The sequence below is a fragment of the Myxocyprinus asiaticus genome, chromosome 37, assembly GCF_019703515.2.
Source record: "Myxocyprinus asiaticus isolate MX2 ecotype Aquarium Trade chromosome 37, UBuf_Myxa_2, whole genome shotgun sequence".
NCBI classification, from domain to species: Eukaryota; Metazoa; Chordata; class Actinopteri; order Cypriniformes; family Catostomidae; genus Myxocyprinus; species Myxocyprinus asiaticus.
Window position 1 is genome coordinate 28,727,797 of NC_059380.1, and position 25,556 is coordinate 28,753,352.

The following is a 25,556-nucleotide window of genomic DNA, read 5'->3' on the forward strand; positions in this document are numbered from 1 at the left end:
AGGCACAGCACACATCATCTTCACAGATCTTAAGTGCAGGTTGAGAAGCAGGAGGGGTGAGGAGGGGGGTTGCAGGAGGTGTTGGTGTTTGTGTGAAGTGAAGGTCAGAGTGGGTGTGGGGTGTGAGATTGGGCCTTTCAAATTTACAGTAGAACGCATTCAGGTCATCGGCCAGTTGTTGGTCAGGGTTAGGGTTAGGGTTAGGGTTGGGGGTAGGAGTCCTGTAATTCGTAAGTTGTTTCATGCCACTCCAAATTGATGCAGGGTCATTAGCTGAAAATTTGTTTTTCAGCTTCGCAGAGTACCTTTTATTTTAGCCACTCTGATTCCCTTATTCAATGTGTTCCTGGCTTGATTGTACAAGACTTTATCCCCACCTCTGTAAGCATCCTCTTTGGCCTTGGTTGTCTTAAAGAGATCATATTTAACTTCATAATTCTTTTAATAATAATTTGAACTGTGGTATTAGGGCAATGAAAAACTATAATCACACTCCTGAGAACAAGAGCATTTCTTTTGATTTATGACTTGTCTATTTAAGTACTATGTGAAAAACCTTTATATTCATACTTCAACATAACCTCAAGTGTAGCTCTGTTGCGATGTGAAGGATTCCAGGCTGTATTTTGTTATTTTATGTAATAGAAATGCAAACATTATGGTATTCAATGAAAAGTTTAGACTAAGTTTTCAAATGGTACCACATATGACTGAATTTCCTGGGAGTTTTACTATTTAAGCGTAAACTTATCTCACACTTCTGGTGTGACATTCGGCGGGACCACAGAGTTCAAGAGATTAATGAGTCATTAATCCTACTGTGCATTTTCATATCCCCATAACAAACTATATGTTAATATATTGGATAAAATATTCTACTTAAAATTTCACTAACTGGGTTTGGGGAGAATGTTGCCATTTTTCCCATATAGCAAATGTATGTCTCAGAGATGTCTGTTTAAGAGCATTTAATCTGGAAAGCATTGCATTCTAATTAACATCTAAACTTCTTAAAAAGGTCAGATTTACAAACATTCTAAACCAAAAATGTCTCAAAGATATCTGCAGAATGTCTTATTGAGATCGGAGAGGAAACGTTTTACAGGCATATTGCAGATGAGCAAAAATCCCAAAAACCAAAAAAATACCTACATTTGTTAACATAATAATTTGATAATAAATAAAGTTTAATTGACCAGTGCATATTTCTGAAAGTCTGGTAAACACTTTTGTAGTATGTGTTTAAACAACATGAGGGTGAGTAAAATGATGACAGAATGTTCGTTATGGACTACTGTATGCCCTTAATAGAATAATTCACTCATAGATAATATTCTGTCATCATTTACTCACCCTCATATCATTCCAACTATAGGAATGTTAATGATTTCAGTAATTTCAGGACAAATGCGTTCAATAATCATGCAAGCAGACGTTGATAAGGCTGTCTATACAGTCATCCGTCACTAGAGGGTGCCTAAGTGCTGCATGTCATGTCTTATACAAATCACAGAAGAAAAGCCGCACAGACACGCCCACTGTATAAAGGGGACTCAGTTTGTTCCTGGCAGGCAGCAGATGCCTGAAACCCACCCCACCCTAATCCTAACCAAATGGAGCCTGTAAGGCTGAGGAGCCTGGCAGGAATGACACATGGCACCTTTCTCTCATAGCACACAGATGAACGGAGATCAGAAATGAAGCGGGCTCAAGAACATTCATAAAGTATTCAGACCCCTTCAATTTTTTTTCAATTTTTTTTATGTTGCAGCCTTATGCTAAAATGCTTTATTTATTTTTTTTTTCATATCAATCTACACTCCATACTCCATGATGACAAAGCAAAAACCAGATTTTTGATAACTTTGCAAATTTATTAAAAAGAAAAAAAAATTATATCACATTGACATAAGTATTCAGACCCTTAACTCAGTACTTCGTTAAATCACCTTTGGCAGTCTCAAGACTTTTTGGGTATGATGTGACAAGCGTTGCACACTTGGATTTCGGGATTTTCTGCCATTCTTCTCTGCAGATCCTCTCAAGCTCTTTCAGGTTGGATGGGGACCTTCTGTGGACAGCCATTTTCAGGTCTCTCCAGAGATGTTCGATTGGGTTCAAGTCCGGGCTCTGGCTGGGCCACTCAAGGACATTCACTGAGTTGTCCCTAAGCCGCTCTTGCACTGTCTTGGCTGTGTACTTAGGGTCAATGTCCTGTTGGAAGTGGAACCTTCGGCCCAGTCTGAGGTCCTGAGCACTCTGGGCCAGGTTTTCATTAAGGATATCTCTATATTTTGCTGTGTTCAGCTTTCCTTCAACCCTGACCAGTCCCCCAGTCCCTGCTGCTGAATAACACCCCACACCATGATGCTACCACCACCATGCTTCACCGTTGGGACGGTATTGCGCAGGTGATGAACAGTGCCTGGTTTCCTCCAGACATGATGCTTGGAATTGAGGCCAAATAGTTCAATCTTCGTTTCATCAGACCAGAGAATCTTGTTTCTCACAGTCTGAGAGTCCTTTAGGTGCTTTTTTGCTATTGTCATGTGTGCTTTCACTGAAAAGAGACTTCCATCTGGCCACTCTGCCATAAAGCCCAGATCGGTGGAGTGTTGCCGAAATGGTTGTCCTTCTTTAAGTTTCTCCCATCTCCACACATGATCTCTGGAACTCAACCAGAGTAACCGTTGGGTTCTTGGTCTCCTCTCTTACCAAGGCCCATCTCCCTCGATTGCTCAGTGGCAGCCAGCTCTAGGAAGAATCCTGGATGTTCCAAACGTTTTCCATTTAAGAATTATGGAGGCCACTGTGCTCTTGGGAACCTACGATGCAGCCAAAATAATTTTGTAGCCTTCCCCAGATCTGTGCCTCAACACAATTCTGTCTTTGAGCTCCTTTGACCTCATGGCTTGGTTTTTGCACTGATATGCATTTTCAGCTGTGAGACCTTATACAGACAGGTGTGTGCCTTTCCAAATCATGTCAAATCAATTTAATTTGCCACAGGGGGACTCCAATCAAAGTGTAGAAACACCTCAAAGATGATCCAGAGAAATGGGATGCCCCTGAGCTAAATTTCAATTGTCATAGCAAAGGGTCTGAATACTTATGTCAATGTGATTTTTTTCTTTTTAATACATTTGAAAGTTATTAAAAATCCAGTTTTTGCTTTGTCATTATGAGGTATGGAGTGTAGATTGATGTGAAAATAAATAATATAAAGCATTTTAGTATAAGGCTGCAACATAACAAAATGTGAAAAAAATGAAAGGGTCTGAATACTTTATGAATGCACTGTAAATAGTGTTGGAGCATTTCTCTATAAATGAACATTAATGTTTTCTGCACACAACGTAATAATGTTTGAAGAAAGTACAACATAACAACAAGCACTGTTGATTGCTGTTTTATCCCAACCTACAGTTACATTATCGATTGCCAGGAAAGCACAAAGGCACATTCAGCTGATATCTCACCATTACCTAAGAAATGGTATGTTAAATACTTTGTTTATGCAGCTTGTTATAATAAGTCCAAAGGTCCGAACATATCCCACGCCCCACAATGTGAAGTTTTAATGAACTCATATACTGCATGTATACAAGTGATTTATCTTGTATACAAGTTATTTTTAACAGTAACCTAATTTATTAACAGGAATTAAACTCACAAATGTATACTAAACACAGACTAAATGTATTAAAATACACTGAACTAAGAATATTTTAAGAGGAAAATGCCAATACTTGCATTCCTTAAGTGTATTAATTTAAATTATATTTAAACAATACAATAGGCTACATGCACATATTATTTGGAGTTCTCCACATGTGTTTTGTGATATTACAGAACGGCGTTCCCGTTCAAACTTGCTACATTTGTTATGAAGGTAATGAAATGTACTTCTATCTTTTCTCCACTCAATAGCCTATGAAAGCTATGCGGGTTCTGCACATAAATGCATGGGATCTTCTGCATCTGTGGTTGCACAATGTTGATTATCGTGAGTGGCCTGAACACATGCACGCAACAGATCAACAAATGAACATGGGAATCCATGGGCAACTGATCCAAACACGCTCAATTCACAAATCCACGCACCAGAAGAATGTACAAATGTTTTCTTTGCTCACAATACCATCCACAAGTACACAAGTCTGACAGCAAATGCCCATTCATTAATATGAAGGGAAATATCCAGAAGATTTTTTTTTTTTCTTTTTTAAAGAGTCGAGATTTATCCGGTGTCCATGCTGCATTCATTAATGAGAACACACACTCCACAGATGCAGATGTCCCAGGCAGGCATAAAACAAACTCCACGACCTTGGCTAAGACTCCAAAGTTGATGGTCTTGCACTCCAGCTCACGAAAAATGTCTTTCCATCTCTCAGACATGGTCATCTTGTTCATGTTCCACTCAGTGATGCGATGAGTGACAATGTTTTTCACGCAAGCCCACTCATCAAAGACTGTGGTTTCGTCAATCAAACTGAGAGCAGGGATTCTGGAGTAAATGTTTTCGAGGCTGTTCTGAATGTCTTTGCACTCTGGGATGTCTCTCAGTAGGGCCCACTCAAGTTTTCTGTGTTCTCCAATGAGCGGCTCCAATTTTGGAGGTAATCCACCAATGCTGAATAAAAGTTTCTCACTGCACAAAAGAAATCATCTGCTTGCATGTCACCAGCTTCAATCAGGGCATCCAATTGCTTTTTAATGTCAGAGGGTATGTATGCTTCCTCCAGCCTGGCCTGCAAGACTTTTCTCAGGTCATGAATGTGCAAAGCTATGGCCGTGCACAACAGAATGATAAGCAAAAAGTCCATCACTTGCATACACCATGTCAGATTCTGAACTTTGCTTCACAAAAAAAAATCGGTAAAACTTGGTGTGGCACATTTACTTTTAGCAGCATCCACATGCTTTTTTGTATGAACATGCTGCGCGATGTCGGTGCGGTCTCCATGGGCGATGGTAAAGCGAACTCCACAAATCTCACACCTCACTTTTTACTAGGCTCTGTCTGTGACTCCTCTTTGAGAAATGTAAACTCTTTTTGAAGATCCTCATTAAATGTACATGCATGCTGCCTTGACATTTTTCCAGCCGTAATTTCATCTGTGTGTTCTTTCAAACTGACTCTTCAATCAGTTCACTAACTGGACATCTACTGATAGGGGATTGTTATTGGATAGTTTAATCCAATCATGTACTTCAAATAACACGGTGTGATTCTATTGGTTTTACAAGCCGTATCCTTGGCTACCTATGATTGGAGTACTTACGTGACTGAGAAAGCTGCATAGGTGATCGATTGATTTCTGCCCAATGCTCTGAATGTCAAAGTGAAGAAATTCACTGAAGCACGGGTAAATGGTGGGAGTAACTATGACTGTTACATGGCCCGGGCGCCTCCTCGTGGCGACCGCTGGATAGGGTGGGGAAATCCGGTGTTATATTCGCCGTCCCACCTGAACTAAGATCTGGGCCACCCCCATGTGGGCCAACCACCCACCTGGGGGGATCTGCTGGTTACAGACACTAAAAATGAAAATGGAAAACCTGGCCCCTCTGGAAGCCAGGGAAGCAGCAGCCGTGAAGCTCTGGCAAGGGCTGGCATGACTACTTTGAACAAAAGGATTACCTCTAAGACATCGATTACCTGCAACGACTGTGAGAAAACCTTTCCTTCCTTGAGAAGTCTCGGCATACATAGACACCATCGGCACCCTGAGGAGTTGAATGAGGAGAGGGTACAACTACTGATCAAGAAAAGGAAGATGTGGTCGACGCCTGAGGATGAACAGCTAATTAGAGTGGCTAATGAGGAATGGAGGGAATCCATGCTTAAAAAGGATCATCTGAGGACATTACACCTAACTCTCCCCCACCGTTCAACTGACGCCATGAAGAAGAGACTACAAACTTTAAAATGGACACCCCCTCTGCTGGAAGAAGATCTAGGCCAGTCATCCTCCTCTGCAGTAACGCCAACAATCCCATTGCAGGAAGTATCGATATCTCCAACTCTTAGAAGAGAGAAGAAGAATGAGAAGTGAGGTGTGAGGGGTAAGATATGGGAAGAACAGGAAGACAAAGACCTTCGAAAGTATGCCGATAGGACGTGGGCAGAAGGAATGTTGAAAAAAGACCTGGCACGTAGCCTGAGTGAGATAATAACAGGAAGATCTACTGAGTCCATATGGAAGAGACTATAAACGCTCGGCTGGAAACCACCAATAACAACAGAGGCAGTAACGCTTGAACCTACATATAGGCAACAACATCAAGACAATATCTCTATAGCTGAAAGATCGCTAAATGAGAAAAGCATGAAGGGGCCACAGATAACAACCTTGCCCATGACAAGTGTGATAACATCTACACAAGGCAAAGAACAGGAATGGTCGTGGAGTGAAACGATGCTAACAAAGGCAATGGAGAACTTGGATGATCCAAATATAGGAAGTAACGAACTGAAGGGAATGGCAAAAGACATGCTTGAAGGTCTTATCACCATCGCTCAGGGAGCAGAAAGGTTACAGAAGCATGTACAACATCTTATTCCCCTTAAATGGAAACCAAAAAAGTCAATACAAATTCAAGACAGGATATTGATGTCAAATAAGCAAATACGCCGAGCAAGATATGCAAACTTCCAGAAGCTGTACAGACTCAAGAAGAAAGATACAGCACATATGATCTTGCAAGGCCGATGGAGGGAGGCTTACAGAGGATTGGACAGTGGAACTGATGGAATGGAGGAGTACTGGGCCAAGGTTTACCAAACAACAACCTGTAGTGAGGATGGCACAACATCAGCAGTGGGGAGACGAAATGGGAATTGGTAGCCCCAATTGAAGCAGAGGAAGTCACGGAAGCACTACGTAATATGGGACACTCAGCGCCGGGAATGGACAGATTAACCTCACAGCACATACTAAGATGGCACCAGCCCTCAGTGGCAGGACTATTCAACCTCATCTTAGCAACAGAAGCTCTGCCTACAACACTGCCATGCGCTAGAGTCACATTTATACCAAAAGTAGAGTGCCCGTTGAACCCAGGTGACTTCAGGCCAATTGCCATATCATCCGTGCTAGCCCAGGCCCTCCACAAAATCCTGGCCAGAAGAATGTGTGACCACATCAAATTCTCTCCGCTCCAGTACGCATTTCTACAAAGGGATGGCTGTCTGGAAGCTTCAACACTACTCCATGCACTTATAAGGCGTACTCATGAGGAAATCCGTCCGATGGCTGCAATATTCCTGGATTTGGCTTAGGTTTTCAACACAGTCTCACATAGAGTGATACTTCAATCGGTGGAATGTGCTGGAATGCCACCACCCCTTTTAAGATACACGACTCACCTCTACAGTCACTCAGAACTACACCTCGGAGCACTGACCACGACATGTGGAAGAGGGGTGAGGCAAGGGGACCCAATCTCCCCAATTCTATTTATACTGTCGATGGGAGACATTGTACAGAAGGCAACCCCAGAAATTGGAATAGAGATTGGAGAATAGCTAGTTGCAGCCATGGCCTACGCCGATGACCTGATTTTGCTGGCAGAACATCCACAGCAACTACAGGACAAGCTCAACTGCCTGTGTGAAGCCCTGGAAAAGGCAGGACTGTCGATGAACGTTAAAAAATCCGTCGCAATGACAATAGCCAAAGACGGAAGACAGAAACATGTGGTACTGCTTCCGCACTTCTATAACACCAAGGACGGAGTAATACCACCGATGACAACAATAGACAAACAAAAATATCTGGGAATAGAGTTTGGCTGGAAGGGAAAGATCGTGCCTAAGCAAACTCTAGAATTAGAGAGAATGCTGCGTGAAGTAACCTCAGCACCACTGAAACCATACCAACGGTTGGAACTTCTAAAAACGTTCTTAGTTCCCAAGCTAACACACGAAATGGTGATTGGATGTGCTCATAGAAACACTATTGCCAAGATGGATGGAATGATAAGGAAAGCAGTGAGGAAGTGGTTCCACCTACCCACGGATACACCCGTCGGCTTTCTTTATACACCCGTAACAACTGTAGGATTGGGAGTTCCACATCTTGGGACTTCAAATCCACTGTCACAGAAACACAGATTCGAAAAACTTCTATCAAATAATAACATCTTCGAGAAGGCACAGCCTTCATCCAAGAAAATTCTGCGCAGAATTAACATCCCTTGCAAAATCGGCCAAGAAGTAGTATGTACAATCAAGGAAGCGAAGGAGGAGTGGACCAAATTACTAAAGGCCTTGATAGATGGGAGAGACCTGATGACAGCAGAGGTGGATAAGGCAAGCTTCCACTGGCTGGAGAGACCAGGCAACGTCTTTCCACGCCTTCATCTACGGGGAATCCAACTTCGCGGAGGAATACTACATACGAAAGCATGAGCGGCAAGAGGGAGAAGGATATTAATGAGACACGATGTCGAGGGGCATGTCACACCAAGGAGACACTGAATCATATACTACAAATCTGCAAAATTACACACGACACACGATGTGCCAGGCATAACAGGGTAGTCAAGTTGATCTCAAAACTCCTTAGGGACAAAACAGACCAGACATGGATAGAACCGGTCATACCCACCAAGGCCAGCTTCATAAAGCCAGACAACATGATCGACAATAAAAGTATAATAACAACCATGGACGTGTCAATAGTTGCAGGCTATAGGATGGAGGTGAGCTATAAACTAAAGATCGCAAAGTATGGACTGAAACAAAGACCCCGATAACCCATCTCCCGGTAATCATTTCTAGTAGAGGACTGATCTACGGACAATTAGGCAGGGGACTACGATCAATGGGACTGTCCAAGCACGATCTGTCAGACATCAGTCTTCTATCGATACAGGGATCACTTAAATGTTACGATCTATATAAAAGAGGAACCAAGAACATCATAATAAAGGAAAGTGCCATGCATTATGATCTGCTTGCAGCGATAACCTTGCCAGAGCTCACAGATAGCGCCGATAATGGCGCCTCAAGCATCAAGTGGATTCTATCTACAAAGATGTATTGTTAACTAGATGTAAATAGCCAAATGTCTTGTCATCTAATTAGTAACATGCATGAATGGATGAACGAGATTCCCACTGTCCCTACCTACTATCTAGCAAAACCACAGCCAAGGGAATGGGCTTGGTGGAATCAGCAGGGAAAGAAGACCCTGTTAAGCTTGACTCTAGTCTGGCACTGAGAGTACGTTAGAACCCACGGCCGGCCTCCGAGGAGGTCGACCAGGCGGGTACCCGCGGCTGGCCATGCAGAGGAGATGGAGAGTATGAGTTTCCTCGTGTAATAGAGGACGAACCACGGTTCACCTCAGGCAGGGGGACGCCACCACCCCCGCCTCGGCCTCAGCCTTTTTCAGCCACTCTGGGCCTTTCGCCACCGGAGCCTTCGTTAATGATCCTTCCGCAGCTTCACCTACGGAAACCTTGTTACGAGTTTTACTTCCTCTAGATAGTCAAGTTTGATCGTCTTCTTGGCGCTCCACCAAGGCCCGTGAGGAGCCCTGGCGGGGTTGATCCGAGGACCTCACTAAACCATTCAATCGGTAGTAATGACGGGTGGTGTGTACAAAGGGTAGGGACTTAATCAGCGCGAGCTTATGATCTGCGCTTACTGGAAATTGCTCGTTGATGGGAAATAGCTGCAATCCCCAGTCCTGATCATGAGTGGGGTTCAGTGTGTTACCCGCACCTTTCGGCGCAGGATAGGTACACGTTGATCTACCCATTGTGGCGTGCAGCCCCGGACATCTAAGGGCATCACAGACCTGTTATTGCTCCATCTTGCGTGGCTGAATGCCACTTGTCCCTCTAAGAAGTTGGACACCAACTTCATGGGGCCGCATATCTATTTAGCATGCCGGAGTCTCATTCGTTATCAGAATTAATCAGACAAATCGCTCCACCAACTAAGAATGGCCATGCACCACCACCCAAAGAAAGTGCAATCAATCTGTCAATCCTTTCCGTGTCCAGGCCCGGTGAGGTTTCCTGTGTTGAGTCAAATTAAGCTGCAGGCTCCACTCCTGGTGGTGCCCTTCCGTCATTCCTTTAAGTTTCAGCTTTGCAACCATACTCCCCCCGGAACCCAAAGACTTGTGGTTTCCCGCATGCTGCCTAGCGGGTCATGGGAATAACGCCACCTGATCGCGGGTCGGCATTGTTTAACGGTATTACGATGGTATCTGATCATCTTCGAACCTCCGACTTTCGTTCTTGAATAATGAAAACATTCTTGGCAATGCTTTCACTTTCGTCCATCTTGCACCGAGAGCTTCACCTCTAGCGTCGCAATACGAATGCCCCCAGCCGTCCCTCTCATGGCCCCGGTTCCGAAAACCAACAAAATAGAACCGGAGTCCTATTCCATTATTCTTAGCTGTGGTATTCAGGTGTTACGTGGCCTGCTTTGAACACTCTGATTTTTTCAAAGTAAACGCTCTGGGCCTCCAGGACAGACGGTGGCTCGCCTCACGGCAGACCACCATCCCAATCTCGATATCCAAATACAAGCTTTTTAACTGCAGCAAATTTAATATATGCTATTGGAGCTGGAATTACCGCGGCTGCTGACACCAGACTTGCCCTCCAATGGGTCCACACCCATGGGTTTAGGATATGCTCATTCCAATTACAGGGCCTCGAAAGAGACCTGTATTGCTATTTTTCGTCACTACCTCCCCAAGTCATGAGTGGGTAATTCTGCTGCCTTCCTTGGATGTGGTAGCCATTTCTCATTCTCCCTCTCCGGAATCGAACCCTGATTCCCCATTACTCATATTCACCATGGTAGGTGCCTAAAGTACCATAGAAAGTTGATAGGGCAGACATTAGAATGAGTTGTCGCCACCGCGGAGGGCGCGTGATCAGCCCGAGGTTATCTAGAGTCACCAAAGTGGCCGGGGCGGGCCTGTCCCGGATGGGTTTTGGGTCTGATAAATGCACACGTCCCCCACGGCCCCTTCGGGGCTTGTCTGCATGTATTAGCTCTAGAATTACCACTGCCCCTGGCGTGTCACGCACTCCAATCAATCAGAGAAATGTTAGGAGAGGGGAAATATGGGACAAAACACAATTTTTTCAGAATAAGTCAGGACACTAGAAAAAGTGCTTAAATACGGGAATGTTCTGGGAAAAACAGGACGTCTGGCCACTCTATTTAGAACACTAAGACATTTTTTTTTAAATGATGCTTCTCTTCACCTAAAGTAAATTGGAATCATTAAATTGATCAAAAATATGAGCAAAAACATTAGAAATGTTGCAATTTATTATTACTGTTTGAAATGTGTTTAATGTTTTATTTATAATACAATTAAATTTTTACCCATGATGGCAAAGCCCCATTTCCATTTTTCCTGTCATTACTCCAGTCTACTAAGAAAATAATGTGTCACATACTGTAATCATTAACATCATTTAATGTGGTAACTTAGTTCTAAAGCAACATTTATTTTTTGTTAGAATGGTTAAAATAGTTGTGCTACTTAATGAAGAGTGGAAATTGCAATAGAGTGTCTTTTTCCAGCTGCTATATTGAGTACACTTGCAATTTTATTTGTTACTTTACACTTGCAAGTGAAATTTCAGTTTAAAAAATAACCAAAAGGAAACATATTTTTCCTCAATACATCAATCTATTGTTCTTTTGAGAGATGAAGGCTATTCCATGCACTTCTGTTCTTAAAGAATAAAACAAACTTGATCTAATCGGGACAGAGAGAGAAGTGGACAACCCAGATGCACAACAACAAGAAGACAAGTATATCAGAGTCTCTAATTTGAGAAACAGACCCCTCACAGGTCCTAAACTAGCAGCTTTAATGAACAGTATATGCCGAACACTTGCATTGCTGCATTTAGAGGATTCTTGGATGAACAGAGAGTTTGAATTAATTTTATTTTAGCATTTTAGCATTTATTTGAAAAGAAATTGTCAATTGTAACATTGTAAATGCCTGTAATTTTTCAATTATTTTCAATCAATTTATTGCACCCCCTCCCCCGTGAATCTTGGCCAATTCCACCACTGCGTATTACTGTCGTTCTTCTGGTGAACACAAAATGAGATAATTTAATAATAACTTAATCCAGTCTTGCCGGCTAAATTCAAAACAATGGCAGTACATAGGGACTCACTTTAACGCTTAATAAAAAGAGACAGATTACTTAAGTATGTCACATCAAGAATGAACATCAGCTCTCAAAAGTATTAAGAAGGTCTAATTTTATGCAAAAACTGTAAAGGAGTCAATATCCCACAGCACAGCCACAGTAGAGAAAGCTGATGTCTAATGTGTCAGCTGTCTATTTGTGTAGAGAGAGAGAGAGAGAGAGAGAGAGAGAGAGAGAGAGAGAGAGAGAGACTATGACTACGAGACTATGAGCCGAGAAAAACAGGTCATGAAAAAACAGCCATTTTCCTCCATTCCTTTGGACTGGATTTAATGACTTCCAGACAGGCAGCTCAGCCTCTATTTCTCCTCTCTCCTCCTCATATGGAGCGATTCAGCCTGTGAGTACAGCCACCACTTCCACACTGCTCTTAACCAAAACTTCTGTAAGCCACGGCAGCTCTTTAAAGAAAGATAAATTATTTCCAAGCTTGTAATTGGTTGTGACGAAGGCGCACAAACATTCCTTAAACCCTAATGCTGCCTTGTGAAATGCGCCATTGTTTTCCAGATCCAGATTTCAAGTAGCGACTTAAAACAAAATACTGCGACCCCCCTCCCCCCACCACATGATAACCTGATAGCACACTATTTGCTTAACACAATTATATTAGCCATTCATGCCAGTGTGAATACAAGAATACACACATACTACGAGATAAAAACTCTTCCCCTAAACCTGATATTAGAGGCAGCTTTTGAACTGATCTTCACTTTCACAAATTCAGATGAATGTAGATTACATCTAATGCAAGGTAACATCTCTTTTCAGTTTGTAGCTGAGTGCACAATGTGTTAAAGTTCTACCAAGCAAATACTGGAGGTACACACTGTAGCATATTCAGGCCAAAAACCACACACTTAGACAGCAAGGGGTGTCTTGAGCTTCAACTACAGTTTTGTTTTCTTGCCAATTTAACATTTAGCGGTGGGTAAATCTGAAATGTATTTAATAATAATAATAGACTAGCATGCAAAGTGGTAAATCATTCAAATAATGCCATTTGAAAATTTTAAAGACAACAATGTAGAAATTAGCAGAAAATATTTGTTGACGTTGTGTTCCGAATTTCCATCAAAATCAATAAATCCTGTATGTTTCATGTTCCTTATGCGCACTTATTTGCTTAGTGCTCTGAAAGCGCTTGAGGTAATGCAGATACAGTATGTGCCTTCATTTGTTGCTACGTCTCTGGTGGCAACTCTCAGCAGTGATTGTCAGTATTGCTGAAGCTGTTATTTTCATTCTATTTCTCAGCTGCATTGTGATAGGATCCTACTCTGAGCAATCATGGAGTGAGAAACACTGCAGGTGTTCTGACTTTCAGGAAACCCGCTCACTTTCAAACAATGCAGAATCTCTCTCAATGACGACTCACTCATAACATAAAAGAAGCTCATTTGTTGCCACCTACTGGTGTAAATATTTAATGTCACAGGTAAATCAAAATCCTGACCTTCAGCTCTCTGCCCTACTCTTAAAACTTTTGTTTGGAATGCCACAAGAATTTGTGATATTCACTCTCTTGGAACACCTCTCATCCAATCAGATTCGAGGACCATAACTAACTGTTACAATAATAAGAAAACAAGAAAACCACTCATTGCTCTTGGCTAGATAACTAGCTTTAAAAGTATTAATGCATAATAAGCAGTAAAGACCAGTATTTAAGCAGTTTTATGTTACATTTCATTATTTTTTGTAATTTCTGAAAGTTTACTGGAATACTTGATACTGCTGTTAAAACCTTTAAGCACTGTTTGTTCTATTGTTTTTTTGTTGTTGTAGTTTTTTTGTTGTTGTTTTTTGTATATTGCTTCTAACTAATTTTATTACTAACTGTTTACTTCAATAATAACTTGAAAACTTAAAACAATGTTTACTTAATTAACAAATTAGTTGTAGTTGTTGTTGTGGTATTGAAACTGGTTTAGAGAATAACGTCATGGTTACTTGTGTAACCTCCGTTCCCTGATGGAGGGAACGAGACGTTGTGTCGATGTAGTGACATTAGTGGTCACTCTTGGGAGCCCGAGACACCTCTGGTCTTTGATAAAAGGCCAGTGAAAATTGGCGAGTGGTATCTGCATGCCACTTCTCCGGACATACGGGTATAAAAGAAGCTGGCGTGCAACCACTCATTCAGGTTTTATGCTGAGGCACATTCAGCTCAGTAAACATAGACCGTTCGGCTCCGAAGAGAAAATCTGAATGAGTGGTTGCACACCAGCTCCTTTTATACCCGTATGTCCGGGAGAGTGGTATGCAAATACCACTCGCCAATTTTCATTGGCCTTTTATCAAAAACAGAGGTGTCTCGGGCTCCCAAGAGTGACCCCTAGTGTCACTACATCAACACAACATCGAGTGAGTGACAGATAGGGAATCACATTTCACTGGCATTTGTACCATCTACTGAAATTTTAGTGTGAGTTTCGGTTGTACCGTGTTGGCACCCCTTTTCTATAATATCAAGGCTGTGAACCTCACAAACTCTGGCAAAAATTTTTTTTTCTCCGAAGCTGCAAACTGATGCATTTTAAACAAAACCCCCGTAGACTGATACAAACCTGTGCACACTGACTCCTGGAAGTTGCATTGCGGAAAGCCAATCAGAATTTAGAATAGAATGCAACAGTCTGGTTCTGGAAGTAAAAATCCCATTTATTTACTTATTTTTTCCATAGGAGATTGATTATTAACATTAACTTATCTGATAACTGGTATACTTCTGCTAAAACCATCAGTCCACATTAGTTCAACTTATTTCTTTAAAACATTATGCTTAATAGCAGAATTTGTGGTGAGTAGCTTCACTGCCTTTGATCCTGAAAAGAAAATCTACTAATCAATGAATCGCAGTAAAAAAGCCCAGAAGCGACTGTCCAATTCAATGAAACTACTTGTATATCTCAAAATTTTGCAATATAATTTAAGTGTTATGATTCTATACTTACATATACTTGATTTTCAAATACATCTATGCTTCAAATCGATGTTTGTAATGTTGTGATTCACATCGGAGCTGGTTGGTTTAGTTCAACTCTTTTATGAAATACTTTATGAAATCCCAATGGAAAAATGAATGGAAAAAGTACTTCCGGGACCAAGAAAAAGTGGGCGGGCACTGTTGTGCTCTATCATATGATTTATGTGTCATGTGTGTACAGAATATGTATGTATATATATATATATATATATATATATATATATACATATATATATATATAGAAACATTGAGAGAAAAAAATTATACAGTTATAGTGACTCTATAAAACTAAGTCAGACTAACCCAGGCTTATGTAAGTCTGGGCGACACTGGTTACATCCTCAAAAACCATAAACATACCATATGTGACCATATGTTTTTTTTGTGTGTGTGTGTGTGTGTGGAATATTTCTGGATAAAAATATTACTTTAATTAGTACTTGGCAGACTAAATAAGATATTGAAATGTGTTGTTCCTTAATTCCATGATAACATGATGTTGCTTTTATCTAACATTAATTTGGAGTGTAGTTTATTTGCATCAAAGCTAAACAAGCTCAACTATCACTTCAGGAAAGCGAACCGATCTAGTACTTGCTGTGTTCTCTTGCTAGCGCACCATAAACAGATATAAGAAAGGCCACATAAACCCAATGTCCTTGAAACTGATCAGACTAAACAAGTAGAGCAAAAGAACATAAGGTACAGGTCAAGTCAGACTGACCGCTTTGTGCAAAAAAATAAATAAAAATAAAACAAAGTGATACGTCCTATCAGAAACACAGCCAATGGTTCGATGCTCAGTACTCAGATTTAATTAAAAATCATCATCTCACATCATAATCATTTTCTGAACCAAATTCTCTATAATTTTGAAAAAGAGTACTGTTTAATGCCATGTCTGAAAATATTTGAGACATTTAATATGCTAGCAAACACTTGAGCAAAAAAGTACAACTTAAAGAAATGTTTACAATTAGCATTGCAGACTGCATCAATTAACTGTGAAGTAACACTTGTCAGTACACTTGTATTAAAATGCAAATACTGTAGTAGTCTGGGCTGATATTAAAGAAATAGTTCACCAAAAATGCCAAACCCATTTGCTGTTTTTTTGTTTTTTGTTTTTTAGGAACAGATATTTTACATAATCTTTACAAAGCTCAATTACAATTCATAGTGACCACATCTGTCAAGCACCAAAAAGGACCCAAAAAAAAAATAAAAACAAATAGCACCATACGACTGCACTATATTCCAACTCTTCTGAAGCCATACTATACATTTGTGTGAGGAACAAATGACATTTAAGTTGATATCACTAATACGCTCTTAAATCTCATTCATGCTCACATTCAGATTACAAAATAGCACATTGGTCACGTCTAAATGCAATGCACCAGTTTAAAAACGCAGAATGAGATTTGAGAGCTTCAATGGAAGGGGAGATTTTCAGTGAATAGTGGCTGAAATTTTGGTTCATTCTACTCACAAATCTATCTCATGACTTCAGAAGACTTGGAACATAGCACACAAATCAAACGGACCATATGGTGCGTGTTTTTTTTTTTTTTTTTATATATATATAAAGCGTTTTTTGAAGCTTGATAGACTTGGTCACTATGAACTGCCATTGTATGGAAAAGATCTACATTAAGACCGTCATACTGGTTAGGAACGACATGGTAAATGATGAAAGATTTATAATTGTTTCCCTTTAAGTTTTGCTTTAGGAATACAGTACAGTATCTGAAGATGACCCTGGACAAAGGCTTTATAATTCTTAGCTGATTGTAGAGAAATAGTAATACATACAGACATCTGAGGTCTCGTCCGATCCATCTGGACAGTCCTTCTCACCATCACACCGCCAACCTTTTGAGATACACGTCACCTGGTCCTTGCAAACAAATTGCTTAGGGCTGCAGGTTTTTGGAGCTAAAAAAAGAAAAGCCATGTAAACAAATAATGAGTGAATGCGTTATCAACAAAATATATTTGTTTTTTTTGTTGCCAAAAAAAAAAAACATGACTGAAAAAAATTAAAACTGCTGTGTTCAGAGACAGTATATGAAGGATACAGGCCCACTCATAGAAAAATGTATAGGAGAAATCGTGATGCTCAGTATGATGGCTGTAGGAATGAAAGTCCCTCCTTTCAGTTAAAAGTGCCAATCACTTTTTAACTGGGCACTGCCAATATGTTTAATCTCTTCAATTGGCTGTACTGGAGTTTAAAAAGTTTTTAGATCGTTCCGCAGACAAAACATTGATAAAATATCTGTCCAAGAACATTCAGTATACAAAGAACTCCAGACAACATGAGCTGTGGAAAATCAGATGTGATCAAGGAGCTTTATACAGCTTTATACCGTTCGTGCCATTGAAGAGATGGTAAGTCTATCCCTCATAGCCTCGTTGTCATTCCCATTAAAAATCAAAGATGGCGCTAGCGGGAATAAGGTCTATGCAGAAGAATTTTATTTCAAGGCACCTGATGCACGCATAAATTCTCCTCCCAGTTCACGTCTGACACAACAGTTTTAATTTAGGTTTCACATTTGCAATTTAAGTAAATCATAATTCTAACATACTTCAATGCATCTTGAAATATGTGAATTTCAGAAATAAAACCATTTATCCCGAAGCGGGGGACTTAGGCCATCCCAAATGGCACGCTTGATGTGGACATTTGCACATGACTGCAAAGTCCACGATGCTGAAGGGTGCCCTATTTGATATTGTAGGGCTCAGAAGGGTGCTCATGAGTGCCTCCTTTGAGCCTTTGATGTACCCTTCCGTGGAGCCCGCATTGGTGTGAGATTCACAGTGGTCCACTACCTAACAGTCCCTGCTGCTTATCCTCTTGACCAATCACAGAGGACTGGAGTTTCCTGGAAGTGTGGATTTAATACTGATTTCATGAATTGTTTTCTCTGATTGTCAAAAACAGATTTCTTGCTTTTCTTGAGTATATAGAATCACTTTTTTAAATGATGTATAATTGGAATAAAAACATTGCTTTATTCAGTTTACCAGAGATGGAATCACTCATATTCCATTTCTGAACAGTTTTTCTTGGGGAAGTTTTGTGTTAATGAAAGTAAGTAAACTAATCCTTTGTTATCATTGTTTCAAAGAAGTGTTTAGTATTATTGTAAGTCTCTAAAATATGAAGTAATGAAAGTATTACTGCAAATAGCTGTAGCTTTGCAAGATTCATTATATTTATTTAAATAGCAACATTTGGTCTACTGGCAATATTTATACCTGAAGAAGTGTGGCTGTGCATATAAATATAATAATTTTTGTGATCTAGAGGAAAAGAAATATAAATGCTGTCAGGGCTGGAATGGGACAAAATAGTCCACCCTGGAAATATTCAGCCCAACCGGCCCACACATTCCCCCAAGATCGTTAATATTATTCTTAAAATGATATAGTAATATAATTATTGGATCACAAATAGTTAATACTGGATATTTTCTGTCAAATAGAAATGCACATTTGACAGTAAATCATTGAGTTGTGAGGCAGATTTGAATTTACTGATATTAACAACAATAAAATCTGTTATGAAATAATTAGTGCTGTCAGTCAATTAATTGCACAATATTTCACAGTTAATCATGACTAAACACAGATTTTAAAAGTGCTTAAATTTGACTGCATTCAGGGATGAACTGGCCATCTGGAGCATCTGGACTTTTCCCGGTGGGCTGGTCAAGTAGTGGGCCAGTCAGTTGAGTGGGCTGATGTGACTAAATGGTTGCACTTTCTGACTGTTTTTTTCCCACCTGTGCAACTACCAAATTACCACAATCTTATTTATTAAACGTGGGAAACAACATATACTCCAAAAGTGTGAAGAAACTGTAACACAATTAAACCTAGTAGCGCATCCGCTGGCCGCAGTGCGAAACCAGCCCACCTGTGTAACCCTGACCAACCTGCTTCGCGCTCGCGCTGCACAGTCCCGTGATAAACACAACGCGAGAAATGGGAACATTTAAGGCTCCATGCGAAGCACGTTGAAACCAGATTAATCAGCCCGACATTCTAAACAGCAGTGATGAGGTAATCAGGAAAACATTGTGTCATTCACAACGGTATAATTACAGGCTTTTCAATCCACACATCACCATTCTTATTACATCGCAGTAAGTAATATTAACTGTAGAAACTAGTGTTTTGGTAAAACTATTACATTTATGGTAAATGTTACTATTAATATGACTATTAAATATTGTATATTATGGGAATACTGTATAATTAACTTTTAAGGCAATAGGTTTTTTTTTAACAACTGTTAGAATTAAACAAGAGCTCTAAAGCAGGACCCCCATGATTTAAGGACGATGCTATGTAAATATGTTTAGTTCTAATTTACTTTAATGGAAAAGTTATTTCAATAAATAAGACTGATAAAAGATTACAAATAAGTTAAGAAATTCTACTGTCAGAATGTTTGAACATACAGCAGCCCTACATAAAATAGGTGTTAATTAACACCCTAACAATATATAATGGAAATAAACTGCTGATCACTTCACCATAAACTTAAGCTTTTCTATCTATTTTTCTTGATTTAAGCTAAAGAAGCACAATTTATGAGATGAGTGTTATCATATTTTAGACCTTTTTTAAACATGTTATTGGAAGTACAAAGTCTTGTACCTTTGTCTTTTGTATTTTAAAACATTTAAGCTTTTACAAAAAATACACTTAAAAGGCCATGGAAAAAGTGGGCAATCACTGTGGAACTCTGCAGCAAATATCTCTTTCCCGCTCTCCCTGTGACTCTAGACGTTTAAAATCACACCAGCGTGCTTCAACACATCCAGGTCAATGTTCCCACACTAGTGCCACTGATGCAATGAGTCTACAGGCATCAAAGGACAGCTTGTTCTGGTTTGGCAGCAGAAAGCACAAAAATGTGTCCGCATTTCATTGGTTGTCTATTTGGAATCAAGTGTAAATTCATTCCAGACCACCTTCTAAAAACTCATCCAGAGTCTGCTATATGCACCATAGACATAAACATCAAGTAAAGTAGATCATCTGGGGCTTAAGCCCCAAATGTTTTCAGTGAAGCCCTGAATGATTAGAGTGCAACAAGAATAATATATATATATATATATATATATATATATATATATATACATATACACACACACACACACACACACACACACACACACACACAGCTCTGGAAAAAATTAAAAGACCACTGCAATATTCTCAGTTTTTCTGGATTTACTATTTATAGGTATGTGTTTGAGTAAAATGAACATTTTTGTTTTATTCTATAAAGTACTGACAACATTTCTCCCAAATTCCAAATAAAAATATTGTCATTGAGAGCAATTATTTTCAGAAAATGACAACTGGTCAAAACAAAAAAGATGCAGTGTTTTAAGGCCTTGAATAATGCAAAGAAAACAAGTTCATATTCATTTTTAAACAACACAATACTAATGTTTTAACTTAGGAAGTGTTCCAAAATCAATACTTGGTGGAATAACCCTGATTCCCTATCTGTCACTCACTCAAAGTTGTGTCAATGTAGTGACACTAGGGGTCACTCTTGGGAGCCCCAAACACCTCTGCTTTTTTGAAAAAAGGCCAATGAGAATTGGCGAGTGGAATTTGCATGCCACTCCCCCGGACATACGGGTATAAAAGGAGCTGGTATGCAACCACTCATTCAGATTTTCTCTTCAGAGCCGAGTGGTTCTATTCATTGAATCTGAATTCATCCGCAAAGTTCATTCACCTCATCTGCTGGATTCTACGGCGCATTTCAGCGGCTTGTCCCCCCCCTTGTCACCCGTGGAGTGCAGAGAACGCCCCTGGGCGCTTCGGCAGAAACAACTAAAAGGGTATATTCTAAAAAGAGTATATTTTCTTTCTAAAAGAGCAGCACACACAGAACGTCTTTTTAAAGATGCCTTCCCGTTTGTGTGTTATTCCTGGTTGCGGTCCTTATCTCTCCGCTTCTGATGGCCACGATCGCTGTCTTACGTGTCTGGGCACTGCCCACGCGGAGACATCGTTCGTGGATGGGTCTTGTCCTCATTGCAAGAACATGACCATGGCAACGTTGCGGTCACTGCTTGCATTCGTAAGAAAGCAAGCCACCCCAGCGGCTCCCCGCCTCGGTCCTTCTACCTACGGGTATGAGGCTGTGCCGGTTAGCACTGGGGGCGATTTGGGGACCTCAATGGGACCACCTCTGCCGGGTATCCCCCCACGGACCTCCCATTCCCCAGCATGCTCGCTTGCCCCGGTCGGGTGCTCGGACGAGATCGCCAGCTCGTCTCTGGGCGAGTTCGACCTCTCGTTCAGAGCCTGGGAAGAAGACAAGTTATTGAGCACAGCATCGGAGAGTAGGCTCGTCCAGTCGGACGCAGAGGCTTCGACTGGGCTTCCATCTTCGGGAATGGTCGCCCAGTCCCAGGCCGACGTGGAAATGACGGACATAATTTCCCGGGCGGCCGTGAGCGTCAGGCTAGAGTGGAACCACTCTTCCCTGAACCCTTGCAGCTCGACGATTGGTTCCTGGGCTCCCATTCCTATCTTCCCAGAAGTGCATGAGGAGATGACAAGATTGTGGGAGGCACATTTTACTGCCCGTCCCGGTCTTTCAGCTCCCCCACTCTCGCTACCCTTGATGGCGGAGCAGCCAGGGGGTATTCGGTGATCCCCCAGGTGGATAAGGCACTCGCAGTGCATTTGTGCCCGCAGAGCGCCGCCACCTGGCACGGGTGCCCGAAACTCCCGTCCAGGGCCTGTGGGTTTACGTCGTCCCTGACGGCTAAGGCCTACGCTGCCGCTGGACAAGCCGCCTCTGCCCTGCACGCCATGGCTCTCCTGCAAGTACACCAAGCCAAGGCGCTAAAAGAACTGAACGAGGGTAGTTCTGACCCGGGATTGATGCAGGAACTGCCCTCGGCGACCGACCTCACTCTCCGGGCGACGAAGGTCACGGCATGGTCTCTCGGTCAGGCGATGTCCACCCTGCTGGTCCAGGAGCACCAACTTTGGCTCAACTTGGTTGAGATGCGAGAGGCTGACAAGGCAAGGTTCCTTGACGCCCCCATCTCCCAGGTTGGCCTATTCGGCGACACCGTCGAGGACTTTGCCCAGCAGTTCTCGGCGGTGAAGCAGCAGATGGAGGCCATACAGCACATCCTGCCCCGGCGCGGCTCAAGACCCCGCACCCCGTCTGCTCGTCGCCAAGGGCGTCCTCCTGCAACTACAGCCCCGGATCTGCCGCAGCCCGCCCCCGTGGCCCGGCGTGGAGCCCAGCGCAGGAAGCAGATGCCACCCGTCTCACGGTCGGCCGCCAAGAACCCGAGGAAGGCATCAAAGCACCCCTGAGACAGGCAACCCAGGGGCAAGGAGACCCGCTTCTCTGGAGCTGGTGAGCAGACCACTCCATCCCCCGGTGGAGGGCCGGGAGGAGAATCTTTTGTTTAATTTTTATTTAATTTCGCAGCATATCCAAGAGGCTGCGGTACCCAAAAATTCAACAAAAGAGCAGTTTTCTTGTTCCCTGGGTCACATGTCCTGTGCGCACGGCCGTCGTCACGACCACCGTCCACCGTTCCATCTTTGCAGGTATGGCGCTCCAGCGGCGGTCACCCTGCCCCTGTGCACCCAGCTGTGGCACAAACACGCCCACACGGGATTGGGTCCGGTAGACTATGGGGATGAGACTCCTCCTCCCCCCTCCTCGGCCAATCTTATGGTGGGGACAGGAGCCAGGTAAGTGTTTCGATGTCCCTGGACTCAGCACGGCCACGTGGCTCGAATCCCCTCAATGTGGCACCTCGAGCTCCACCCCGCTGTGAGGCCCCACCTGCCGGTACCTCCGACGTGATCATTCCCTTGGTCCCCCTCGCCCGGAGTTTGGGCGTTTGGCTCACATTTCAACCCGTCGTGATGGCTGACCCGGACCGTCCGACTCGGCTATGCGATTCAGTTCGCCAGGCGCCCGCCCAGGTTCAGCAGCGTCCACTTCACCTCGGTGAAGGGTGAGAACACTGCTACCTTGTGTGCGGAGATCACTACCCTTCTGCGCAAGGGCGCGATAGAGCCTGTCCCTCCAGCCGAGATGAAGAAAGGGTTCTACAGCCCTTACTTCATCGTACCGAAGAAAGGCGGTGGGTTGCGACCAATCCTGGACCTGCGAGTACTGAACCGGGCCTTGCACAGACTCCCGTTCAAGATGCTAACACAAAAACGCATTCTAGCGAGCGTCCGGCATCAAGATTGGTTCGCGGCGGTAGACCTGAAGGATGCATACTTCCACGTCTCGGGTCTTATCTTGACACAGACCCTTCCTGCGGTTTACCTTCGAAGGCCAGGCGTACCAGTAAAAGGTCCTCCCCTTCGGCTTGTTCTTGTCCCCTCACGTCTTCACAAAGGTCGCAGAGGCAGCCCTTACCGAATACCGACTCAATACAGTACCAATGCGCTGTTTTGTTGACAGCTGCTTGTAAGCACTCATGTGCGTGCATGCAAGAAGAACACTTGTGACTCAAGATGGAGATGTCAAATTGTGCCTGTGAACGGTCAAAATGTCTGTCTTGGTGAGCTATTGGAAACTTTGTTGAGTAGGTCCATCCAGATCCAATAAATACCAAATATTTAGAAATATTGCTCTATAACAAAGAGCAATATATATATATATATATATATATATATATATATATATATATATATATATATATATATATATATATATTGATGTTTGGAAAATCTGTAAACTTAAAGTCACAACCAGGACACTTTTAAAGGGGTCATGACATTAGGAATCAAATTTTCCTTGATATTTTGACATACTATAAGAGGTCATTGTACTACAAAAACATACCGTAAGTTTTAGAATGCAAAGCTTCCTCTCCAGTCCAAAAATACAATTTATAGTTTTTTTTAAGGGTTGTCCCTGCCTCCACAACTCGCCATGGCCGGTGAGTTGACAGAGTGAGAAAGCGGCTGGGATAGTGTCTTCCCCTTTCCCAAGGCGAAGACACCATGGAGATCACACCCTGCCCGAAGGGGAGGCAATTGTGTGGAAATACGTCACATGGTCTTACCGAGTCTTGTCGGCAGTGTCACATGTGGAGAATTACCCGTGGTAGGTCCTACCCAGAGGGGACGGAGCTCTACAAACACGGCGACTGGTGGCAGAGAAGACTCTGCCCAAGAAAGACACGGTACCAATGGGGAAACCATATCGCAGAAGATACATCACACGGGGTTACTCGCAGGCAACCAGCGCATGTGGAGCACCTACACCAGTACAGGGCCTACTAGCACACGTACTGGGCCAGCATCTAATTTCTCCGCAGCGGGGCAGAGCAGAAGGCGCTATGTAGAGGGGGCTCGGATCCTGAGCTTGTGGATGTGCTGAGTCTGGGGACATCGAAGCACTTATCTCACTCTGGATACCCACCATAGGACCAGTCAGCGACGGGGAGGAGGGAAACCGTCCTCGTGATCCATCACAACCACCTGGGCGTGGGTGTGTGAGTGCCGCAGCTGGGCATGCGGGGCAGGGGGCCCCGCTTCCGCAGAGCCATGCCTGCCTTACAGGTCCTGGACAGGACAGCTCCGCGTCGGCCTCAGACTGGGTGACCGCACCCGAAGGTGGGAGGTGCCGAGTCCTCGGTGTCAGACTGGACCAGCCCTCTCTCCGATGCTGCGATCGAAAGCTCATCCTCTTCGCGAGCCCCGAATGAGACCGCAAACTCACCCTGAGGCGAGCTGCTGGTCTCATCCCAGAACTTGACCAGGGCAAACGAGTGTACTGGGGAATGGGAGGTCCATGGGGGGTTACCCGGCAGAACGGCTCCCATTGGGGTCCCCAAATTGCCCCCAGCGCTAACCGACACGGCCTCATACCCGTAGGTAGAAGGACCGGGGCTGGGAGAGGATGGAGTGGTTTTTCCCTTTAAGAAGGAAAGCTGCGACCGCAACATTGCCATGGTCACTCTCTCGCAGTGAGAGCATGAGCCATCCATGAACGCTCTCTCAGTGTGTCTGAGCCCAGACACGCGAGGCTGCGATTGACCATCAGAGGCGGGGAGGTAATGACCGCAAATAGGAAATATACACAGACAGAAAGACATTTTTAAAAAGACGCTCTCCATCAGTGCCACTCTTTTCGAGAAAATACACTCTTTTATTTGCAAGAATATATACTCTTTTAGGCTGTCGAAGCACCCAGGGGCGTTCTCTGCACTCAATTGGTGCACGATGAAGAAACCGCTGTAATGCGGCATAAATTCAACATGCATGCAGAGGTGAATGGACCGGCAGAGGAATTCAGCTCGCT

General features: G+C 42.8%; 1 protein-coding gene across 1 annotated transcript in view; it reads right to left on the reverse strand.

Moving 5' to 3' along the window:
* Positions 1–25,556, reverse strand: part of lrp1aa (low density lipoprotein receptor-related protein 1Aa) — a 396,987-nt gene that overhangs the window by 340,337 nt on the left and 31,094 nt on the right. The window contains exon 2 of the mRNA XM_051676564.1: positions 17,027–17,149. Within this exon, the coding sequence (XP_051532524.1) occupies positions 17,027–17,149 (123 nt within the window). The remainder of the gene's footprint in view (positions 1–17,026; positions 17,150–25,556) is intronic.